We start from the raw sequence: 25782 nt of genomic DNA, 5'->3' as shown, positions 1-25782 counted from the left end.
CAGTCAACACTAGCTGGCCACCACCCAGTATCCTGCCCTGAACCTTAGTCCCTGTTCTAGCCAACTCCCATCCGGTACTCTACCCTGCACCTTCAGAGACTGCTGCCGTATGTGCATATTCATTAAACACTGGTCACTTTAATAATATTTACATACTTTTCCACCCACTTTATATGAATATACTGTATTCTAGTCATGGCTCATCCTATATAATTATTTATTTTTATGGATTGTGTGCATTGTTTTTATTTATTGCTGCACTGTTGGAGCTAGAAACAAACATTTCTCCGCAACTGTGATAACATCTGAGCCTCTGTGTATGTGACCAATAAAGGTGGATTTGATTTGACTTATACAAAGTGGGCAGTTTGGATGTCATTTCAAGCCCAAATATATCATACTTTGACAAACATTATGAATAACTGACTTAAATTGTTGTGCAACAGTTTTTGCAAATGTATTACAAGTAAAAAAAACACCTTATTTACATGCGTATTCAGACCCTTTGGTATGAGACTTGAAATTGAGCTCGGCTGCATCTTGTTTGCATTGCTCATCCTTGTGACATTTCTACAACTTGATTGGAGGTCCACCTGTGGTAAACTCAATTGATTGGACATGATTTGGAAAGTCACACACCTGTCTATATAAGGTCCTACCATTGATAGTGCATGTCAGAGCAAAAACCAAGCCATGAGGCCCTTTCCTACCGAGCAACTTGCCATGACTGGCGGGGTTATTTTATTTGTATAATGGAGAGATATGTTATTGTATACAAATGTAAGCATAATTTGAAATTATTGTTTTAGTCAAATATTAGGCTTCTTGCGGTCAATTTGCAGTCTAAAATATATTTGGTATGATGTTCTGACCATCCACTGAAGAAATAATTGTCTCACTGCTGAATCTAGTCGATGATCCCTGGCGTAAAAGATTTAGGTTTTCTTTCTCATTGCTCCATTTACTTTACACAGATGAACATCTTTCTGCTTATGATTTTGTTACAATCTGTAGGGATCAGCTTATGTCAAACCCCTTAACTCAAAAAGATGAATGATTATATGGTTATTAATGGTTAACCGGAGGAAATAGGTGCGTGACTTGCACAGGCCGATCTTGTCCAACCCACTGATTGTGTCTGTTGATTGATGATCCCTCCCCAGCACCCAACTCCTGTGGGCTAATGGACAGACTGCCACTATAAACCTCTGATAGTATCATTCATTACGACATGAGGCCTGTCGTCCGTGAGCTGGATCTAGAATGAGACGGACTACCCTGGCGCTTTATACACTGGACAAAATTATTAAGGAAACATGTAAAGTTTTTCATGAACTGAAATATAAGATCCCAGAGATTTTCCATACGGACAAAAAGTATATTTCTCTCATTCTGTATACAAATGAGTTTACTTCCCTGTTAGTGAGCATTTCTCATTTGCCAAGATAATCCATCCACCTGACAGGTGTGGTATATCAAGAAGCTGGTTTAACAGCATGGTCATTACACAGGTGGGGACAATAAAAGGCCACTCTAAAATGTACAGTTTTGTCACACAACACAATGCCACACATGTCTCAAATTTTAGTAGAGCGTGCAATTGGCATACTGACTGCAGGAATGCCCACCAGAGGTGTTGCCAGAGAATGTAATGGTCATTTCTCTACCATAAGCCACCTCCAAAGTCGTTTTAGAGAACTTGGCAGTATGGCCAACTGGCCTCTCAACCGCAGACTATGTGTATGGTGTCTTGTGGTCGAGCGGTTTGCTGGTGTGAATGTTGTGAACAGATTGTCCCATGGTGGGGTTATGGTATGGCAGGCATAAGCTATGGACAGCAAACACAATTGCATTTTATCGATGGCAATTTGAATGCACAGAGAAACCGTGACGAGATGCTGAGGCCCATTGTCTTGCTATTCATCTGCCGCCATGACATGTTTCAGCATAATAATGCACGGCCCCATGTCACAAGGATCTATGCACAATTCCTGGAAGCTGAAATTGTCCCAGTTCTTCCATGACCGGCATTCTCACCATGTCACCCATTAAGCATGTATTGGCTGCTCTCGATCGATGTGTACTTCAGCGTGTTTTAGTTTCCGCCAATATCCAGAAAGTTTGCACAGCCATTGAAGAGGAGTGGGACAACATTCCAAGGGCCACAATCAACAGCTTGATCAACTCTATATAAAGGAGATGTCGTGCTGCGTGAGGCAATTGGTGGTAACACCAGATACTGGCTGGTTTTCTGATCCAGGCCTCTTACTTTTTTTTTAAGGTATCTGTGACCAACAGATGCATATCTGTATTCCCAGTCATGTGACATCCATAAATTAGGGCCTACTGAATTTATTTCAATTGACTGATTTCCTTATGATCTGTAACTCTGTTAAATCTTTGACATTGTTGCATGTTTCATTTTATATTTGTATACAGTTTATTTCCAGAGCAGGCAACACATGTTTGATCCAAGGACATGTTTTATACTATAGGTATACTGGTGCAACATGTATAACCATCCAGTTAAGTTTAGGAGAAAGAATACTTTTTAGAATAGTGGATTCTAGATTACAAGGGGTCAAAGTTAAGAAGGTAGAATATAGACATTTGTCTATCATAATCCTGAATGTTTATTGTATCTTAATTTCCTTGTAAGGCTGAAGTATTCAATGTTTCCATTGTCTTATCATAGGGATAAGTGATATGGGAGTTGTTCATTCTCCAATAAGTCTCATTACTGATATGAGTAGAGGGTTTTATTTCTCCCGTAGGAGATTGCAGAGAAATTATGTCATGCTGAATTGAATGACTATGTGGATGCAATTCATACCATCCTGATGCCTGTAATAGAATGACACTTCATGTGATGTGCACAAGTAAGTACTATATTGTTGCACAGGAATCTTTGAGTTGGCATTTCAAATTGCTCATATAGAATTTTCAGATATTTTTATTGAAGACAATTTAACCCTTTTATCTCATGGATACGTGCCCTGGTCCGTGAGTTGCCGGTAAAATATTTGATTGTAATCACTTGTCTGTCTTCCTTTTTGTCCCTGCAGGGATGCCATATGCCACGTTAAGATAAAGACCAAGACGACTGTGTTGAACATGCTAAAGAGATTGGACAAAATCCGGTTTCGGGGCCAACGGCCAGATGTGTTCCTGGATCTGGGTGAATCGCCCAACACATCTGACACTGAATGTAGCGAAGAGATCCTGATGAAGCCTAAGCCCTTGCTTAAAATTAAAGACACTGAAGAACTGCAAGACCCTGTGAGTGCTCCTGTAAGTGAATATTGGTATTATAATATAACCACAGAAATTGTATCTCTTCAGACTCTTCACTTCCCCTAATTCTCTCTCAAACAAAATGCGTCTTTGTTTTGCATTCCTAATCTAGTTTCTTCCAGATCACTTCATGAAGTCCACCCACTCGCCATCTCGATGTGCCGCTGCCAGTTTCGGGGGAATTTCGCCCATAATGTCTTCCTTTTGACATTTATGCAAACCCCTTTCTGTTGAATTAGTCCACTCAAGGATTGAGAGAAAGCTGTCCAATTGCTGTCTGCGTCACTGCAGGCCTTAGTCAGACTAGAGCAGACCAGGGCCTAGCCGCAGCGTACTACCGGCCAACTCAACTTCGCTTAGTGCATGAGAAGAACAAGTATTTTTCAATTATCTTATTTCATTTGTCTGCATATTCTTGTGCTTTCATGTTCTTATTTTTTTGAGCGAGGTTGATAACTTCTTGATGTTTGAAGATGGAGAAATATCTTTCATTTCAAACTACGATTTCAAACAGATCAAAGTTATGAGTCATTTGATCACGTCATCACACACTATTTACTTACAAATTGAACTTGGGTTGACTCTTCACATGATGATTTCACTGAACAACAAAAGAAAGGAAATATTGAATGATCCCCAATAATCCATCGCATCTCCCAAAAGCGTTTTCAACAGACATCTGTAAAACGATAGTCTAGAAACTAAAGCTGTGGTTGTCTTCCTCTCAAGCTTCCATGTCTTCTCCCTGGACCACAATGTCCACCTCTTGAATGTCAGACTCTGACTCTTCACTGTCACTTTCCAACCTTGTTGTAGATGGCTCGTTGTCAGGCTCAAAAAGTCTCAAATCCACCTAGATGGCCGCCAATTTTTCAACCCTTGTATTGGTCAGCCTGATGCGTGCTTTGGTGTGTGTGTTCCCAAACATGGACCAGTTGCTCTCTGAGGTGGCTGATGTTGGTGGGATTTGGAGAATGATCGAGGCAACGGGAAAAAGCCTCAGATCCACGGTCCCTTCCAGCAGGTGGCTGATGAGATGTTGGCATGACTGCCATATTGCATCTCCATCCCAAAGCCCTTGCTTGGAAGTGTACTTCGTCAGACTGCCAAGAACCGTGTCCTTATCCAGGCCAAGGTGGTGAGACACGTTAGTGATGACACCATAGGCCTTGTTGATCTCTGCATCAGACAGGATGCTCTTGCCAGCATACTTGGGGTCCAACATGTATGCTGCAGCATGTATGGGCTTCAGGCAGAAGTCTTCATGTTTTTTTTTATATTTCTGAACTGCAGTTTCCTCTGCCTGGAGAATCAGGGAAGTGAGCAGGGCAGTACGGATTTCTTCTCTTACATCTGCAAGCAGAGTCTGAACATCAGACAGGATGGCATTGTCTCCCTCAATCCGTGCAATGGCTACTGCTACAGGTTTCAGGAGTTTCATGCTGCTTACCACTCTCTCCCAAAATACATAATCCAAGAGGATAATCTTGATTGGTCTATCCATATCAGCATACTGTGCTTGGAGAGACTCCTTCCCCTCCAGGAGACTGTCAAACATGATGACAAGACCACCCGAACAGGTGTTGCTGGGCAGCTTCAATGTGGTGCTCTTATTCTTCTCACTTTGCTTGGTGTGGTAGATTGCTGCTATAACTTGATGACCCTTCAAATGCCAAACCATTTCCTTGGCTCTCTTGTAGAGTGTATGCATTGTTTTCAGTGCCATGATGTCCTTAACGAGCAGATTCAATGTATGAGCAGCACAGCCAATAGGTGTGATGTGAGGCTAGGACTCCTCCACTTTAGACAAAGCAGCCTTCATGTTTGCAGCATTGTCTGTCGCCAATGCAAATACTTTCTGTGATCCAAGGTCATTGATGCCTGCCTTCAGCTCATCTGCGATGTAGAGACCGGTGTGTCTGTTGTCCCTTGTGTCTGTGCTCTTGTAGAATACTGGTTGAGGGGTGGAGATGATGTAGTTAATTATTCCTTGTCCACGAACATTCAACCACCCATCAGATATTATTACAATACATTCTGCTTTCTCTATGATTTGCTTGACCTTCATTTGAACTCTGTTGAACTCTACATCCAGGAAATGAGTAGATAAAGCATGTCTGGTTGGAGGGGTGTATGCTGTGTGAAGAACATTCAGAAATGTCTTCCAATACACATTGCCTGTGAGTATCAGAGGTGAACCATTTGCATACACATCTTGAGCAAGAAAAAAAAAACTTCTGATACCAGGAGGAACATGAGCTTTTGCTATCGAAAAGGTGTCTGATTCATCATTTTCACCTCAAATAGAAGTAGAGGGACTTTTGTCAGAGGTTGCTTGTTGTGAGCGCTGAGGGAACTTTATGCACTTGGCCAGATGATTCTGCATCGTTGTTGCATTCCTCACATATGATTTGGCACAGTATTTGCAAATGTTCACAGCTTTTCCTTCTACATTAGCTGCAGTGAAATGTCTCCACACATCAGATGGTGCCCGTGGCATTTTCCTGTAAAGATACGAAAACAAATCAAATTCCATGTACAGATAAAAGTTAAGCAGTTAGATTAAACAACTCCTTTGTAAGATAAATGTTTTAAAATGAAACATGTATGGAAACGGGTGAGTTTAACACTCCTCGGTTAGCAGGCTCAAGCAAGCTAAAACCCACATGGGCTTAACTTCCCATGGAAAATTTCCAGAAAAATTCCATAAATTTACCAAAAAAATGTCCAACCCTTTGCAACCCTACACCAGATCTTATTCAGGGACTTCATAGCAAAGCTGGTGAATACATATGCACGCACCACTTTTCCGTTTTTGAATTTTTGGAAACAATTTGGTCAATTTTGTGTATGTCCATTACATGATATCCAAATAAAAATCAAGTTAAATGACAGGTTGTAATGCAACAAAATAGTAAAAATGTCAAGGGGATGAATACCTTTGCAAGCCACTGTATTTACCTCCACAGCAGGCCTATTTTAACAATGAAAAGGCTTTGTCTAAAGTTATCTGTGACATTGCCTACAAGGGTAGACCATTAAATTTGACATTTTTATAAAATAGAGTTTTTGAGTGCGCCCCATTTAAAATAATAATAATAGTAATAATAAAAAGACATACCGGTAGTCTACACACTTTTCAGACTCAATCCAAGTGGCGCTACAGAGGCTCCATGTGTAGCAAGTTAAGTGGGAGATTTCTAATCAATGCAAAATGGAATCAAAATGACAGAATTACATTGGTTAAATGAGAAGGATTAGGCGACAATGATCAACCAACAGGTAGGCATAGCAGGCCTGTAATGTCACTGTTTAACTTGTTTTGTTGTACTTTGTTGCACTTTTATGGGGTACATATAATTAACAGTAAGGTCTAATTTACACAGATGGAATAAACTAATGTACATTTAATAGGGCCCATTTCTCAATTAGCAGACTTAGTGAATTGGGTCACTGCTTCTCTGGGTAATGGTGCGAGGGGTGGTGTTAATGTACTCCTATTACTACATTTTACAGAGCAGACGAGCACTACTTTCCCATCGTAATTGCACTCTTAAAGTAGCCTTAACTGGCCTAGATATGGCATATTCTAAGCTAAAATAGAGTTTGGAAAATATGTGCCGTATGCAATCATTGATTAACATCATGTAGCAGTTTCTACCTACACACCGCCTTATCGGTGCACAGACGTTCATGTTGAAGACAATTGTATGAATGGAATGTTTTGTTCTGGTTGTCATTTTAAAGGTCCGTAAGGGATGTGTGTCTGACATGTTTCACAATGTCTGTCAATATTCTTCTCGTGTCAGTCATTGTTTCTAACTTGTTCCAGTGTAATAGTGGAAGACTGAGACCTACCTGGCTTTGACAAGTCTTATTCATTAATAAATGACACAGTACGTTGTAGTACAGTAGCGAATTATCGAAACGTACTAGCTTTATTCATCTGAGAGGAGACCTTTTAATCAGAGCTGGGCTTGTGGTATCATCCTCTCCCACTCATCGTTACTAAAGTGTACTGGTTTCCCACCTTCTGACACAAGCTGTCTTTGCTTATTCTTATTCTTATCCCCCTGCTGAGAGGATCTGAAATAAAGTCATCTAGATCTTTTCCTCCCCTCTTTTTGAGTAGCACAGTACCAACACTAGTTACTATCTCAATGTAACTCTGTGGCTATCCTTGTGTACTTTCACAATATTCTTCGTTTCGCTCTCTCTCTCTCTCTGTCTCTCTCTGTCTCTCTCTGTCTCTCTCTCTCTGTCTCTCTGTCTCTCTCTGTCTCTCTGTCTCTCTCTCTCTCTCTCTCTCTCTCTCTCTCTCTCTCTGTGTGTTGGGTCATGATTCAGATGATAGTCTGCATACACAATTACACTGCAGTTTGAGCTAGGCTGGATGGTGCAGGGAGAAACTGCAAGGTGAAATGGAGTCTTCTGCAGTCGGCATGCCTGCATTTATCTATGTGTGTGAGAGAGTTTTGAGGTGCTGTGTGCAGGTGTTTTGAACCAGAGTCTACAGTAGCTCACATTGGCAGGGAGGTTATTATTCTCTCCTCACTGCGTGTTCGTGTGTGTGTGTGTGCCCACATCCAGGCTGGTCCGGGGACACTTGCTATGGCCGCAGCCATACAGGACTATCAGAGGACTGAGACCGATGGACTCAATGAGGTGAAAGGCCACCTGGAAATTGCCTTACTGGAAAAGCATTTCCTACGTGAGTATTTCACATTTTTTCAGTCTAGGTTTAAGGAGAAGTTAGTAAAACCTCTAGCAGTAAGGTTTTGATTTGCAAAAAGGGAAAATCTCTTCACATGTTTGTTGATTTAGCAATGCACACAGCAGCTTTGGAGATCTGTCTTTCATGTCAAGTTGTCTGTTAGTTGATGAACCCATTAGGATGTGTGTGTAAATGTAATTGGACTCTCTTTCAGGGCTTTCCTAGCTGCAGAATTGCATTTGCTCATATAGCCCTCTTATATCTGGCTCTTATATTAGATTAACTTTAGCTTAGTATGATCACTGACCTAGCTACAGTACTATCTGTGAGTGACTATAGTCCTATATAAGAATGGGCACAGTTATTCAAATATCCGGAAGGACGTCAGTATTTGATTACTTGATAGAGTGTTAATTTTTTAGAGAGAAAGAAAATATAGGCCTATTTTAACAATGACAATGCTTTGTCTAAAGTTATCTGTGACATTGCTACGTAGCCTACAAGGATACACCATTAAATTTGTCATCTTTATAAAATAGAGTTTTTTAGTGCGCCCCATTTTAAATAGACATACCGATAGTCTACACACTTTTCAGACGGAGCTCAATCCAAGTGGCGCTACAGAGGCTCCATGTGTAGCAAGTTAAGTGGGAGATTTCTAATCGATGCAAAATGGAATCAAAATGACAGAATTAGATTGGCTAAATGAGAAGGATTAGGCTACAATGATCAACCACCAGGTAGGCTGTTTCATATGAATTGAGTATGTGTGATACTTCAGAGGCTACATCAATGTGAATGCACACATCTGATAGGGGTCACATGTAAAACTGAGTGTGGACAGTCAGAAAAAAAGATCAGATATGGAAAGAAAATAAGACTTGGGTTCTTAGGGTGTAGTTCTTAGGGTGTAGCTCTTGTAGTTCTTAGGCTGTCGGCATGCGCAGGAGATTAGCCCTATGATGATCAGAAAATAGTGAAACACATTGTGGTCCTTCTGTAGCTCAGTTGGTAGAGCATGGCGCTTGTAACGCCAGGGTAGTGGGTTCGATCCCCGGGACCACCCATACGTAGAATGTATGCACACATGACTGTAAGTCGCTTTGGATAAAAGCGTCTGATAAATGGCATATATTATACTCATTGAAAGGAAGTCTAAGAAGTGGTAGATCTGTGATGTGCTATTTCTATGCTTCCTGCTAAGTTTTTAGTGCGTCTTTTACTTTCGGTTTTGTACACCAGCTAAAAAATACAATATTTTTGGTTATATGGAGAAGATGCATTCGAAAAGTATTCAGACCCCTTCCCTTTTTCCACATTTTGTCACATTGCAGCCTTAAACTAAAATTGATTTACATGTTTTTCCTTATCAATCTTCACACAATACCCCATAATGACAAAGTGAAAACAGGGTTTTAGAAATGTTTACAAGTGTATTAAAAATAGAAAACAGAAATGTCTTATTAATATAGGTATTCAGATCCTTTGCTATTATCATTTAAATAGTTTCCATTGATCATCGTTGATGTTTCTACAACTTGATTGGAATACACGGTAAATTTAAATTAATTGGACATGATTTGGAAAGGCACACACCTGTCTATATAAGGTCCCACAGTTGACAGTGCATGTCAGAGAAAAAAAAACAAGCCATGAATTTGAAGGAATTGTCCATAGAGCTCCGAGACAGGATTGTGTCGAGGCACAGATCTGGGGAAGGGTAACAAAAAACGGCTGCCACATTGAAGGTCCCCAAGAACACATTGCCCTCCATCATTCTTATATGGAAGAAGTTGGGAACCACCAAGACTCTTCCTAGAGCTGGCCACCTAGGAGGTGTCCAAGAACCCAATGGTCACTGTGACAGAGCTCCAGAGTTCCTCTGTGGAGATGGGAGACCCTTCCAGAATGACAACCATCTCTGCAGCACTCCACCAATCAGGCCTTTATGGTAGAGTGGCCAGACGGATGCCACTCTTCAGTAAAAGGCATGACAGTCCTCTTGGAGTTTGCCAAAAGGTATATAAAGGACTCTCATGAGAAACAAGATTCTCTGGTCTGATGAAACCAAGATTGAATTCTTTAGCCTGAATACCAAGCGTCACATCTGGAGGAAACCCTGGCACCATCCCTAAGGTGAATCATGGTGGTGACAGCATCATGCTGTGGGGATGCTTTTCAGTGGCAGGGACTGGGAGACTTTTCAGGATCGTGGGAAAGATGGATGGCGCAAAGTACCGAGATCCTTGATGAAAACCTGCTCAGGACCTCAGACTGGGGTGAAGGTTCACCTTTCAACAGGACAACGACCCTAAGCACACATCCAAGACAACACAGGAGTGGCTTCTGGCGAGTAGCCCAGCCAGAGCCCGTACTTCAACCCGATTGAACATAAACTCCCCAAATACAGGTATCAAATCAAAGTTTATTTGTCACCTGCGCAGAATACAACAGGTGTAGTAGACCTTACAGTGAAATGCTTACTTACAGGCTCTAACCAACAGTGCAATGTCTAAGTTTAAAAAGGTATTAGGTGAACAATAGATAAGTAAAGAAATAAAAACAACAGTAAGAAAGACTGTGAGAAATAAGAGTAGCGAGGCTATATACAGTCACCGGTTAGTCGGGCTGATTGAGGTAGTATGTACATGTAGGTATGGTTAAAGTGAGTATGCATATATGACGAAGAGAGAGTAGCAGTAGCGTAAAAGAGGGGTTGGCGGTTGGTGGGTGGCGGTACACAATACACATTGTGCGGGGACACCGGTTGGTCGGGCTAATTGAGGTAGTGTGTACATGAATAAAGTGTTAAGGTGACTATGCATGTATGATAAACAGAGGTTAGCAGCAGCGTAAGAGGAGTTTGGGGGGGCACAATGCAAATAGTCAGAGTAGCCATTTGGTTACCTGTTCAGGAGTCTTGGAGGTCCAAGACTTGGCGCTCCTGTACCACTTACCATGCGGTAGTAGAGAGTCTATGGCTGGGGTCTTTGACAAATTTTAGGGCCTTCCTCTGACACCGCCTGGTGTAGAGGTCCTGGATGGCAGGCATCTTAGCCCCAGTGATGTACTGGGCTGTACGCCCTACCCTCTGTAGTGCCTTGCGGTCGGAGGCCGAGCAGTTGCCGTACCAGTCAGGATGCTCTCTGTTGCAGCTGTAGAACTTTTTTGAGGATCTGAGGCATGAACCATGCCAAATCTTTTTAGTTTCCTGAGGGGGAATAGGCTTTGTCGTGCCCTCTTGGTGTGTTTGGACCATTCTAGTTTGTTGGTGATGTGGACACCAAGGAACTTGAAGCTCTCAATTTGCTCCACTACAGCCCTGTCGATGGGAATGGGGGCGTGCTCGGTCCTCCTTTTCCTGTAGTCCACAATCATCTCTTTAGTCTTAGTGATGTTGAGGGATAGGTAGTTATTCTGGCACCACATGGCCAGGTCTCTGGCCTCCTCCCTATAGGCTGTCTCGTCGTTGTTGGTGATCAGGCCTACCACTGTTGTCGTCTGCAAACTTAATAAGGGTATTGGAGGCGTGTCTGGCCACGCAGTCGTGGGTGAACAGGGAGTACAGGAGGGGACTGAGCATGCACCCCTGAGGGGCTCCAGTGTTGAGGATCAGCGTGGCAGATGTGTTGCTACCTACCCTCACCACCTGGGGGCGGCCCGTCAGGATCCAGTTACAGAGGGAGAGGTGTTTAGTCCCAGGATCCTTAGCTTAGTGATGAGCTCTGAAGGTACTATGGTGTTGAACAGTGAGCTGTAGTTAACAAATATCATTCTCACGTAGGTGTTCCTTTTGTCCAGGGGGGAAAGAGCAGTGTGGAGTGCAATAGAGATCTGTGGATCTGTTGGGGCGGAATGCAAATTGGAGTGGGTCTAGGGTTTCTGGGATAATGGTGTTGATGCGAGCCATTACCAACCTTTCAAAGCACTTCATGGCTACCGACGTGAGTGCTACAGTCATTTAGGCAGGTTACCTTAGTGTTCTTGGCCACAGGGACTATGGTAGTTTAAAGCCAACTTTAAAGTATGGTGGAGGAGGAATAATGGACTGGGGCTGTTTTTCATGTTTTGCGCATGGCCCATTAGTTCCAGTGGATGAAAATCTTAACGTTACAGCTTACAATAACATTCTAGACGATTCTGTGCTTCCAACTTTGTGGCAACAGTTTGGTGAAGGCCCTTTTAGCATGACAATGCCCCCGTGCACAAAGTGAGGTCCATTCAGAAATTGTTTGTCGCGATCGGTGTTTAAGAACTTGACTGGCCTGCATAGAGCCCTGACCTCAACACCATCGAACACCTTTGGGATGAATTGGAATGCCGACTGCGAGCCAGGCCTAATTGCCCAACATCAATGCCAGACCTCACTAATGCTTGAGTGGCTGAATGGAAGCAAGTCCCCGCAGCAATGTTCCAGCATCTAGTGGAAAGCCTTCCCAGAAGAATGGAGGCTGTTATAGGAGCAAAGGCGGACCAACTCCATATTAATGCCCATGATTTTGGAATGAGATGTGCGACGAGCAGGTGTCCACACACTTTTGGTCAGGTACTGTATACAACAGTGGTTTAGATGGTACAATGATTCTCTAGTCTACACTGTACTTGCTTATTTTGTCACAGACTGAATTTGAGCAAGTATTAGAATTTTGGCAACCAGGAAATTGCAGTGTGATTTCTGCATAGTGCATCTTAAAAGTTAAACATACCCGACCGAGGTTTACACACATGAACAGCACACACTGCATTGCTGATCAATTGAGGCCAATCTGCCCCGCGATCAATACATTTGTCTAACAGACAGTCCATTTTGTGATATCATCACCCTCTACAACTGCACATACAACAGTGTTGCCTACCCTTTTGAGATGGATAACATTCACATTGCTTTAGTGTTTGTATTTGAATAGGTTTTTGATCATGTTTACCATATCCCCTAAATAGCTTGGATTTCACTCGTAATCTGTCATTTTACACAACCTGCCACAGGAAGAGCCTCCCAGAGAGAGAGACAGAAATGTGTATTTTCTATTATTTTTCCTCCTCCTTGCTGTCTTGATATGAAAATCCTAGAGTGACCTCTGTACTTCACAAAATTGTAAATAAAATTTGGCACTTCACAAGAAGTAATCATGTAGGGAGGCGATCGTCCACTTTGAGGGGCACCAACAGTGTGTGTGGGCGCGCGTGCTCGCTCGTCCTGAGGGCTCTGCAGCGAGGGAGGACATGAAAGGTCAGAACCGGACCTTCTTACTGTGCCAGTAAATAAAAACAGTGGTTATTAATAGAGGATATTACTTAAGCTACTCCACTCCGGAGAAAGGCAGCCAGGCATTGAAGGACCATTGGGTGTCTCTTTTTTCTGGTCCACTGGTACAGTAACTGGAGGATAGCAGTAGTACGAATGGTTTCTTCAGTAGTGTTCTATATATGTCCACTCCCTTGCTCTTGGTAATTATTAACCTATGCTGGCTAGAAACCACAATGCATTTTTATAGTCTTCGAAGCCAACCTCGTCTGTTGACATGCTTGGTCGTGTGTAGAAAGACGCCTGAGCAGAGTCCCTACTTCCCCCTTTTTCAGGGGTTGAAAATACTTTCTGCCAAAGCTGCTAACGGTGGGACCAGTGTAATCAGGGCTACACCTTCAACAATGGCGTTGAATGTTGTCGTTATTTTAAATGGGGTAGTAGCAGTATCAGATGTTATTTATGGATTATGTTCTTGTAAGCATTGCTAGTAAAGTATCCCAGGTTCTTTTGCACTTTTTATATAACAGCTTGCCCCCAGAGATATCAGGGGATGTGGAGTGGATAACAAGTAACTGTCCTTTGGTGCCATGAGGCAGAACCAGTTAGGATTGTTTCCAGGTTCCTCTGCTAGTCTCTGGCTCCAGGCCAGAACAAGGGAGAGTCACATCAGCCCACCTCCTCCTGTGTAACATTGTGAAATGCCTGGGTGAGGTTGCATAGCGATACCTAAGGAATCTCCAGGCTGGCCTGAAGATGTTATCCCAGCTTCTGTTTACTTGTTGTGAAGCATGGCGGACAGCTCAGGTTTCTCAGGGGAAAGTATTTGGGTGTGAAGTGATGCTGCATTTCCTGGCAGGCATTGGTCTGTTGACTCACATGTTTATACCCACTGTAGGCCTATCTGTCAGACACTGATCCTGGGACAGTTGGTCATGGTTGGTCATGGTTGTATGATTTTTCTCCTGTCATCTACCGCCAATATGTTAGAATACAAAGCTTTATGAATGAAGCGAAGATCTCACATAGAACACTATAATTCTACCTAGTAGAGCATTACAGGCTAGATACCGAACGCTAACAAGCCTGTGTAACAGTAGTAAAAAACGTGTTTACCCTGTTGGCCAGTGTTAAAGATACAGCACCCCCCTTAACATACCAGTAGGTGTCCAGTGAAACTGACAGTTGGACATTTACTATACTATGATAAAAGACGAGAGCAACCTCAACAGCGTGTTGGAGACATTAAGAAAAATGGTCTTGTGTTGGCAGCTAGCCAAAACAAGGCACTGTGAGATAGCAGAATTCAGAAAGTCGGAGATGCATTTCAGTTATATTAGAAACTGGGTACAACCACTTTAAAACCAACCGCTGGCTCAGAAAAATCTGAAGTGAGATTAAATGTCTTAGATATGGGCCTATTTGGCTACTAAAACACTCGCTGTTGTAGAAACATACACAGAACTGTGGTAACTGAGTGCCCTGTCCCCCCGATCCAGAGGCTTGGCCAGGCATGGGAAGCCATGCATGTGATAATGAGAGGATGCTCTCTGGCACATTGTTAAATAAAGGCCTCTATGCAAATGTTTGACTTACATAACTAGGTTATCCGGGGCATACATGGCTTCCTATTCTCCCTCCTGGCTCTGCAGCAACCCCAGCAGCTACTGGTTAGCAGGTTAGCATGCCGTGCGGTACTCATTCAGAAAAAGCAGTCTGTTTCTATATGACTGAAGGGGTTGACCAGAAAAAGCCTTGTACAGTAGGGCTTTATGGGGGCAAAACCCATTGGAGAAGTTGAGAATTGGAGGCTAAGAGGGAGAGCTTGTCTTTTAGAGTGGAGGACACTGCCTTAATGTTGCTAGACTCCAGGGACAGTAGCTGCTGCCTTGGCAGAAACTAATGTGGATCCTTAATGAAATAGGAATACTTCAACACACTCCAGTTTCACATCTGAGGAGAATATCTAATATCTATACTAGCCATGCATTTATTTCATCCACCTTTTGATTGGATAGTTTGAGTATATTTGTTTTAGGTTCCTATGGGTTTTCTCTACAGGAATGCACTTTTGTCCTCGATAGTTATTTAGTCCTCTTTGAAAGGAAATGAATGTAGCTTTTCTTTTTTTGAAAAGCATGTCACTATCAAGAGAAGGGTGTGAACATCGTTTCACTCAACAAGAGGTAGGCCAGAACGTTCTCTCTTTAGAAACCGTGTTTTTGGTTTGATGACGGGTCATATTTGAAATGGATTCAACATGTCAGTTACGTTCAGTACATTCACATACTTCCATACGATGTGATACCAGGAAGAGGATGTGGTTTACCCCAGTCTCATGGTGGCCCAGTCACAGTTGATGTAGCAGGAAACAAACGATACATTAGGATGTGGATGCGCTAAAGAGTAAGAACCTGTTTTCTGCCTTCAGATGACTCCTACTATTCAGATGTTTAAATGAAGAACGATCACCTAGGCCTTGACCAGCTCCTTCGTTTCTGGGCTGAAGTTGTCGCTTACAAGACGGTTGGGAATTGATGTGAACAACTGGGCTTTTTGCTCTTTTGTGTGAAGCTGTGGGGAAATCCTAAAACAGTGTAACTATGACGACAGAAGAACTTAGCCATGATGTCAATATCCTGCTAAGGTGGATGGGCGGCTATGCTCAATTTTGTTCCTCATTCATCAAGTGGAACACTTGAATATTTATAACTTGCAAACATTCCACAGAGGGTGTCATAGGTTGTGTTGCTATGGTGGCAGATTTTCTAATTAGCTTGATGTTGTGTGGTAGGTACAGGCAAATATCTGAAAATTTATATTTTCCAGCTGTGTACAAAATGTGAATGTAATTTCTTATTAGCATGTTTTCATAAGGTCATGAAATGAATCATCCACTGTAGAGAGAATTTCACAAGTCATGTGAAAATAATAATTTTTGTAATCTACAGTTGATGTCGCAAGTTTACATACACTTAGGTTGGAGTCATTAAAACTAATTTTTTTCAACCCCTCCACAAATTTCTTGTTAACAAACTATAGTTTTGTCAAGTCAGTTAGGACACCTACTTTGTGCATGACACAAGTAATTTCTCCAACAATGGTTTACAGACAGATTACTCTATATCACAATTCCAGTGGGTCAGAAGTTTACATACACTAAGTTGACTGTGCCTTCAAACAGCTTGGAAAATTCCAGAAAATGATGTCAAGGCTTCAGAAGCTTCTGATAGGCAAATTGACATCATTTGAGTCAATTGGATGTGTACCTGTGGATGTACTTCAAGCCCTACCTTCAAACAAAGTGCCTCTGCTTGACATCTTGGGAAAATCAAAAGAAATCAGCCAAGACCTCAGGGAAAAAAAAGTCTGGTTCATCCTTGGGAGCAACTTTAGTGTCCCAGAGCTTTTTGGAGTTTGTGCTACAGGATGCACATTTCTGTTTGAAGAAGCTAGCCTTTGCTTTCCTAACTGCCTGTGTATATTTGTTCCTAACTTCCCTGAAAAGTTGCATATCGCGGGGGTTATTCTATGTTAATGCAGTACGCCACAGGATGTTTTTGTGCTGGTCAATGGCAGTCAGGTCTGGAGTGAACCAAGGGCTATATCTGTTCCTGTTTCAACAGTTTTTGAATGGGGCATGCTTATTTAAGATGGTGAGGAAAGCACTTTTAAAGAATAACCAAGCATCCTCTACTGACGGAATGAGGTTAATATCTTTCCAGGATACCCGGGCCAGGTCCATTAGAAAGGCTTGCTTGCAGAAGTGTTTTAGGGAGCGTTTGACAGTGATGAGGGGTGGTAGTTTGACCACAGACCCATTACGGACACAGGAAATGAGTCGGTGATCGCTGAGATCCTGGTTGAAGACGGCAGAGGTGTATTTGGAGGGCAGGTTGGTTAGGATAATCTCTGAGGGTGCCCGTGTTTACGGATTCGGGGTGGTAGGTTCCTTGATAATTTGTTTGAGATTGAGGGTATCAAGCTTGGATTGTAGGATGGCCAGGGTGGTGTTAAGCATGTCCCGGTTTAGGTCACCTAACAGCACCAGCTCTGAAGATAGATGGGGGCCAATCAATTCACATATGGTGTCCAGGGCACAGTTGGGGGCAGAAGGTGGTCTATAGCAAGCGGCAACGGTGAGAGACTTGTTTCTGGACAGGTGGATTTTAAAAGTAGAAGCTCAAATTTTTGGGGCACAGACCTAGATAGCCTGCAGAGATCTGTCTTACTATCTCTACAGTAGATTGCAACTCCGCCCCCTTTGGCAGTTCTATCTATTTGGAAAATGTTATAGTTAGGGATGGAAATTTCTTGGTTTTTGGTGACCTTCCTAAGCCAGGATTCAGACACGGCTAGGACATCCGGGTCTGAATTCACCCAACTTATTGTGGAAAGCTTGTGGAAGGCTACCCAAAACGTTTGACCCATGTTAAACAATTTAAAGGCAATGCTACCAAATACTAATTGAGTGTATGTAAACGTCTGACCCACTGTGAATGTGATGAAAGTAATAAAAGCTTAAATAAATCATTCATTCTCTCTACTATTATTCTGACATTTCACATTCTTAAAATAAAGTGGTGATCCTAACTGACCTACAGGGAATTTTTACTACGATTAAATGTCAGGAATTGTGAAAAACTGATTTTAAATGTATTTGGCTCAGGTGTATGTAAACTTCTGACTTCAGCTGTAAATGATACACAACAACAATGATAAGCCTCATCCCCTGTATCGTTCTTTTAGCTTGGTCAGGTTATAACGTGTTTCTTTAAAACCCGTAGCCTACAATTTGTACAATTTATGATCCTCTATTGACAGATTAGACTCACGGACGCCATGGTGCTGTAGGACGCCCACAAGACATGTCTGAATGTCCCCGGTACCGTTTTATAAAAATGAATGGAAGTATATATGTAGATAGTTTAGTGCCTAAAATAAAGTGATCAATGAATGGAAGTATATATGTAGATAGTTTAGTGCCTAAAATGAAGGGATAAATGAATGGAAGTATATATGTAGATAGTTTAGTGCCTAAAATGAAGGGATAAATGAATGGGGGGAAAAATGTTTTAATATGTTTTAAAATGACATTGTTTCCTGATCTTTCTGATATCTCTCAGGTATAGGACCGACACTTCAGAACAATCTTCTTTTTTTTTTGGGGGGGGGGGGAACTATCTCTTCCATGTATTGAATCTGTTATTCAGTGGGTTTCTATTGGCTAATAGCATTAATGCCAAATGTTTCATCCAATAAATAAATATATATATATATATAATCTATATATATCTATATATATATTTTCTTCTACTTTAAGTGGTCTTAAAAATCTAAATCGACTAGCTAAATAATCCTTGGTCATACCATCTTTAAACAACCCCCCCCCCCAAGCTTAGAGGGTTAAGACTGTGACCCTTGTTGCAGCAGGCTTTAGCTGTATTGAATTATTAACCAGGCTGCTGTTGTCCCAGGTAACCTTGTGGTAAGCTGGTAACAACACTAAGCTGTTATAACAGGCATGCAGTCACTTTCAAGCTCCGGCGTTGCTCAACCTACAACTTTACCACCGGTATCAATCATTCCCTCTAGTAGGTCCTTTATCAGTTTCTTGTGCTGTTGAGTTTTGCGGGATGAACTTTCTCCCAGTACAGTGAACAGATTGGGGGCCATCCAGTAGCTGCAAATACTAGCTCTTTCTAATTTCTCTTTCTCCTGCACTAACTCTTTCCTCTCACCTGTCCTCTCCTCCCCCTCCTCCTTAGTATCTCTCTTGGCCTTGGTCTTATTTTTCACTGTCTCCCTCCATTATTTTACACCTCTTCTCTGTCCCCCTCTCACCAACTGAATCATGAGATGCAAAGTGGACCAGAGTTGGCCTATACGTCACAGTTGACACATTATGGAATGGGTTCATGAGAATGTTCCCTTTTTAATGCCAACCGCTAAAGGAGCGGACTCGTGAGAAGTAAGCCATTTTAAATCATGCCACACATACTCGAGATGCCTTGCCTGACCAAATCTGTTCTGCAGAGGTCCAATCTAACGTCTTGTAATGCTGAAACTGAAGGACCACAAGCTGGTCTGGAAGTGACTGCTTTTGTTTTAGCCTCCGGCCCGTGGCGTTCTCCTCAGTCAACTGAGGGACCAAGGCAGTTGACATAGTTGGTACCCTGTTGCCTACCAGTCTACCTCGTTCTAATTGCTTTCACCACCGCTTTAAAATCAAATCATGATTTATCTTGCTGATTACAGAAGTACAGAATGAGAAAGAGTCTACTTGAGAACATTGTTTTCTGTGAGAACCATATTATACTGTGGTCATGGGGGGAACATTCCTTATGAAAAGGACATTTTACTCTGTCTACGGTCTTGGTTCAATTACAGTGATAAAGTAGGTTTGAGGTGTTCTCTGGCAGAACTCTGTGCTACATACATTTTTAATGACTTACAACCGGTTCTGAATGAGACAAGGTTTACTTCATCTTCCTTTCCCCCTCTCTGCTCGGTCAAATAACATCTCAATGATTTGGGGACTGTAAACATAATTATGGCCAAACATCTTTTCCAGGGGCTAGGCAACCCTGTTCCTAAAGTTCAGCTTGTACTTATTTTAGTTCCAACCACATCTGATTCCACCAGTAACCTCATCAACTGTGCTAATTGATCAATATCGGTGACTTAAGATGGACAAGTTTGGACAGGTGCCTGTGGCAGTGACTCACCAAGACCTAGGTGGTAACAGTCGGAAATATGTGTTGGCTGAGCCAAACTTATGGGCTTTCATTGCTCTATTTTTCAGAGGAGGAATTGAGGAAACTTCGTGAAGAAACCAATATAGAGACACTGAAACATGAACTGGAGAAAGAGAGATCGAAAAGGCTGGACTTGGAACAGAAACTGAACTTAGAAGTTCTCAAAACGAGGTAAGAGGCGTGTGCGCAGACGCTCTACTGCTGGCTTCCGTGTGTCGGCCCCTGTGTGTGTCGGCCCCTGTGTGTGTGTGAGCGGAGCGATCCCGATTTGACTGGAGCACTGACCGAGATTTCCAAAGGCTGGAGCGTTGGCCTTCTAGCCCGCTCCAATTTCGCTCTAGTAGTGCTCACATCATGAGCTCAGGGCATGCCCGGCCCAGCGTGCATTTGTAGTCTACTTGTGTGCTGCTATAGCCCCGTGCTTTAGCTAATATCATGGAGTTCGCTAAATATTTTCATTAAGAAACTGATAAAACACACAGGTGCAAAATCAAAGTGACTTCCGAAGATGAGGACCAAGTGGGGGAGTGCGGTGATGTAATGTCCATAACTAAAGATCATTGTGGAATCTGAAAAGACAGTTTCTAAAGAAAGGAATGAGGTGGGTAGCTAATTAATAGATAATTGTGTCAATGTACCAAACTATTTATAAACATAAAATCTGTTCTCTTCATTTTTGTTCTATTATCTATACAATCGGCCGTAATAGATTTTTTTTGTCCCAATAGTCCTGGAATATTCCAACTTTCAAGGAGCTTTCCGTTTTGATTGAATTATACAAACCTAGAGGCCTATAAATAATTATAAAAACATGCATCCCTACCCAGCCTGGCAAGCTTGGCCAAAAGGGGTGTTTAGCATCACGAGTGGCTCTGCAAGCGTGGAGAGGATATTCTCCTGGCTCTCCAGGAACCATCGCATGAGCCTGATGCCACACACTCTAAAAATAGATTCAAAGATGAGTATTAAGGCTTTTTTTTTTAAAATGTGTATTTCATTCCAAATAAGTCACAGCTGATATGCACAATTTATAGACCATAATGATTTAATACAACAAAATGTTTTTAAATGCTGAGTGCTTAATGTCCCTGACTCCTTACCAGCCTAGTGACACAATGTATTAATTTCTTTGTAAGCTATAGCCTTTAAATAATATAGCCTGAATAATTCATTTGGTTCTTTCTTAGGCTCCTTGTCTGGCTCCTGACCTATTTAGAGTTGATATGCTGTTTAATATGACATGTGGCCTATTTGAAATGATGAGCTCTTCTTACATTCACCTTTTCATGTTTATTATAATACTTTTCATTTGGTTTCAATACTTCAAAACCAAATGGTAGGTCCAAGTAGTCACAAAAAATAGATGGTTACATTGGGATTTTTAATGAATAGAGCGGGAGTTTATTTTCCTGTGAGTGAGGAGCGGTATTTAGTGGAGCGGTATTTAGTGGAGTGGTATTTAGTGGAGCGGTATTTAGTGGAGCGGTATTTAGTGGAGCGGTATTTAGTGGAGCGGTATTTAGTGGAGCGGTATTTAGTGGAGCGGTATTTAGTGGAGCGGTATTTAGTGGAGCGGTATTTAGTGGAGCGGTATTTAGTGGAGCGGTATTTAGTGGAGCGGTATTTAGTGGACAGTATTTAGTGGACAGTATTTAGTGGAGCGGTATTTAGTGGAGCGGTATTTAGTGGAGCGGTATTTAGTGGACAGTATTTAGTGGAGCGGTATTTAGTGGAGCGGTATTTAGTGGATAATATTTAGAGGAGCGGTATTTAGTGGAGCGGTATTTAGTGGAGCGGTATTTAGTGGACAGTATTTAGTGGACAGTATTTAGTGGAGCGGTATTTAGTGGAGCGGTATTTAGTGGATAATATTTAGAGGAGCGGTATTTAGTGGAGCGGTATTTAGTGGAGCGGTATTTAGTGGTGCGGTATTTAGTGGAGCGGTATTTAGTGGAGCGGTATTTAGTGGAGCGGTATTTAGTGGAGCGGTATTTAGTGGAGCGGTATTTAGTGGACAGTATTTAGTGGACAGTATTTAGTGGACAGTATTTAGTGGAGCGGTATTTAGTGGAGCGGTATTTAGTGGAGCGGTATTTAGTGGACGGTATTTAGTGGACAGTATTTAGTGGAGCGGTATTTAGTGGAGCGGTATTTAGTGGAGCGGTATTTAGTGGACAGTATTTAGTGGAGCGGTATTTAGTGGAGCGGTATTTAGTGGAGCGGTATTTAGTGGACAGTATTTAGTGGAGCGGTATTTAGTGGACAGTATTTAGTGGAGCGGTATTTAGTGGACAGTATTTAGTGGAGCGGTATTTAGTGGACAGTATTTAGTGGAGCGGTATTTAGTGGACAGTATTTAGTGGAGCTGTATTTAGTGGAGCGGTATTTAGTGGAGCGGTATTTAGTGGAGCAGTATTTAGTGGACAGTATTTAGTGGAGCGGTATTTAGTGGAGCGGTATTTAGTGGACAGTATTTAGTGGATAGTATTTAGTGGAGCGGTATTTAGTGGATAGTATTTAGTGGAGCGGTATTTAGTGGACAGTATTTAGTGGACAGTATTTAGTGGATAGTATTTAGTGGAGCGGTATTTAGTGGATAGTATTTAGTGGATAGTATTTAGTGGAGCGGTATTTAGTGGAGTGGTATTTAGTGGACAGTATTTAGTGGAGCTCCATGAGCGATGAGCGGGATTTACAACCGCTCAACTCAAAATCAAAGTTTATTTGTCTGTGTGTGTGGGTCGGTCGGTCCCTGTGTGTGTGTGGGTCGGTCGGTCCCTGTGTGTGTGTGTGTGTGTGTGTGTGGGGGTGTGGGTCGGTCGGTCCCTGTGTGTGTGTGTGGGTCTGTGGATCCCTGTGTGTGTGTGTGGGTCTGTGGATCCCTGTGTGTGTGTGTGTTTGTCGGTCCCTGTGTGTGTGTCGGTCGGTCCAAAATCAAAGTTTATGTGTGTGTGTGTGTGTGTCGGTCGGTCCCTGTGTGTGTGTGTGTCGGTCGGTCCCTGTGTGTTTGTGTGTCGGTCGGTGTGTGTGTGTGTGTGTCGGTCGGTCCCTGTGTGTGTGTGGGTCTGTGGTCCCTGTGTGTGTTTGTCTGTCGGTCCCTGTGTGTGTGGGTCGGTCGGTCCCCTGTGTGTGGGTCGGTCGGTCCCTGTGCGTGGGTCGGTCGGTCCCTGTGTGTGTGTGTGTGTGTGTGTGTGTGTGTGTGTGTGTGTGTGTGTGTGGGTCTGTGGATCCCTGTGTGTGTGTGTGTGGGTCTGTGGATCCCTGTGTGTGGGTCAGTCGGTCCGTGTGTGTGTGTCGGTCGGTCCCTGTGTGTGTGTGTGGGTCGTCGGTCCCTGTGTGTGTGTGGGTCGTTCGGTCCCTGTGTGTGTGTGGGTCGGTCGGTCCCTGTGGGTTGGTCGGTCCCTGTGTGTGTGTGTGTGGGTCGGTCGGTCCCTGTCGGTCGGTCCCTGTGTGTGTGTGGGTGGGTCGGTCCCTGTGTGTGTGTGTGTGTGTGTGTGTGTTTGTCGGTCGGTCCCTGTGCGTGGGTCGGTCGGTCCCTGTGTTTGTGTGCGTGGGTCGGTGTGTCCGTGTGTGTGTGTGTGTGTGTGTGTGTGTGTGTGTGTGTGTGTGTGTGTGTGTGTGTGTGTGTGTGTGTGTGTGTGGGTCTGTGGATCCCTGTGTGTGTGTGTGTGGGTCTGTGGATCCCTGTGTGTGGGTCAGTCGGTCCGGTCCGTGTGTGTGTGTGTCGGTCGGTCCCTGTGTGTGTGTGTGGGTCGTTCGGTCCCTGTGTGTGTGTGGGTCGTTCGGTCCCTGTGTATGTGTGGGTCGGTCGGTCCCTGTGGGTCGGTCGGTCCCTGTGTGTGTGTGTGGGTCGGTCGGTCCCTGTGGGTCGGTCGGTCCCTGTGTGTGTGTGTGTGTGGGTCGGTCCCTGTGTGTGTGTGTGTGTGTGTGTGTGTGTGTTTGTCGGTCGGTCCCTGTGCGTGGGTCGGTCGGTCCCTGTGCGTGGGTCGGCCGGTCCCTGTGCGTGGGTCGGCCTGTGCGTGGGTCAGCCGGTCCCTGTGCGTGGGTCGGCCGGTCCCTGAGCGTGGGTCGGCCGGTCCCTGAGCGTGGGTCGGCCGGTCCCTGTGCGTGGGTCGGTCGGTCTCTGTGTGCGTGGGTCGGTCGGTCCCTGTGTACGTGGGTCGGTCGGTCCCTGTGTGCGTGGGTCGGTCGGTCCCTGTGTGTGTGGGTCGGTCGGTCCCTGTATGTGTTGGTCGGTCCCTGTGTGTGTGTGTGTGTGTGTGTGTGTGTGTGTGTGTGTGTGTGTGTGTGTGTGTGTGTGTGTGTGTGGTCGGTCCCTGTTTGTGTGTGTATGTGTTGTGTGTGTTGCGGTCCCCGTGTGTGTGTCGGTCGGGTCTCTGTGTTTGTGTGTGTGTGTGTGGGTCGGTCCCTGTGTGTTGTGTGTGTGTGTGTGTGTCGGTGTGTGTGTGTGTGTGTGTGTGTGTGTCGGTCCCTGTTTGTGTGTGTGTGTGTGTCGGTCCCTGTGTGTGTGTGTGTCGGTCCCTGTGTGTGTGTGTGTGGGTCGGTCCCTGTGTGTGTGTGTCGGTCGGTCCCTGTGTGTGTGGGTCGGTCGGTCCCTGTATGTGTGGGTGTGTCGGTCCTGTGTGTGTGTGTGTGTGTGTGTGTGTGTGTGTGTGTGTGTGTGTGTGTGTGTCGGTCGGTCGGTCCCTGTATGTGTTGGTCGGTCCCTGTTTGTGTGTGTGTGTTTTGGTCGGTCCCCGTGTGTGTGCGTCGGTCGGTCGGTCTCTGTGTTTGTGTGTGTGTGTGTGTGTGTGTGTGTGTGTGTGTGTGTGTGTGTGTGTGTGTGTGTGTGTGTGTGTGTGTGTGTGTGTGTGTGTGTGTGTGTGTGTGTGTGTGTGTGTGTGTGTGTGTGTGTGTGTGTGTGTGTGTGTGTCGGTCCCTGTGTGTGTGTGTCGGTCTCTATGTCTTGTCCCTGTTAAAAATAGAGCCTCTCCCTTGAGTTGGGTATTGGGAATATGTCAAGAGCCCGAGCCAGGCTGCCAATAAGCATTCATGCACATAGTGACTCCCTCAATACCCTAGCCTTTGTAACACTAAACCCAAAGGTCTCTAATGTCATATGTCTAAGTATAAATCACATCTGTGTCTGTGAAGTCTCAATTTGTTTTATATGGAAAAATCCCTCTGTGTCAATCCTTTGAAGGCTAGAAAAAAACGTTAAGATGACGTCTCATTTATTTTCTTTTGTGATCACTGATAAGTGAAACCAATATTGTTATGAATAATTTTGCATTCACTTGTCTGGCACAATAATGTCTCAGTAAGGTAATGTGTTTTTCTGAAGCCATGGTTAATGCTCTACCTACTACTAATGCTTTGTCTCTCCTGTTCCTAGATCAGAAGATTCCGCACCACAGCCACCCAGAGCAACACCTGCAGCTCCCACAGCCAACAGTACAGGTCAGCCAGAAACGGGTATATACTGTAGACAGCTAAAGATACGCACAGGTTATTAGAATCATGACCGACGAGCTCATTCACAAATCTTTAGAATGTCTGTCATTAGACAGAGGCCACCAGCGCCTTAACAGTCCACCTCCCTCACCTTTTCAAATTCACCTGACCTGTCTAATAAGGCCTCGGAATGGAGAAGAGTTGAAGAGTTGAAGGAGTGACTCGTCTCATCTTTTCTTTTCAGCTCTCTGAATCTCAGGGATCGGCTTCTCTGTGTTTGAGTTACAGTTGAAGCGATGTGCTTTTCTTAGCCTCTCTGCTCCCTACCCATCAAAAAA

The 25782-nt window shown here is 43.6% G+C and overlaps 1 protein-coding gene across 5 annotated transcripts in view; it reads left to right on the top strand.

The window, feature by feature from the left end:
• The window catches only part of LOC118359324 (GRAM domain-containing protein 4-like), a 48965-nt gene that overhangs the window by 4444 nt on the left and 18739 nt on the right, over nucleotides 1-25782 (top strand). For 2 of the 5 annotated variants that reach the window (XM_035737821.2, XM_035737826.2), the window contains exons 2-5: nucleotides 3066-3279; nucleotides 7885-8005; nucleotides 20059-20182; nucleotides 25386-25465. In XM_035737821.2, coding sequence (XP_035593714.1) covers nucleotides 3066-3279; nucleotides 7885-8005; nucleotides 20059-20182; nucleotides 25386-25465 — 539 coding nt within the window. Of the gene's footprint in view, nucleotides 1-3065; nucleotides 3292-7884; nucleotides 8006-20058; nucleotides 20183-25385; nucleotides 25466-25782 lie in introns of all 5 variants that reach the window. The other 3 variants (XM_035737820.2, XM_035737823.2, XM_035737822.2) reach the window with 2 other exon arrangements.

This window comes from Oncorhynchus keta, chromosome 26, assembly GCF_023373465.1.
Source record: "Oncorhynchus keta strain PuntledgeMale-10-30-2019 chromosome 26, Oket_V2, whole genome shotgun sequence".
NCBI classification, from domain to species: Eukaryota; Metazoa; Chordata; class Actinopteri; order Salmoniformes; family Salmonidae; genus Oncorhynchus; species Oncorhynchus keta.
This window is presented reverse-complemented; position numbering and strand designations above follow the sequence as displayed.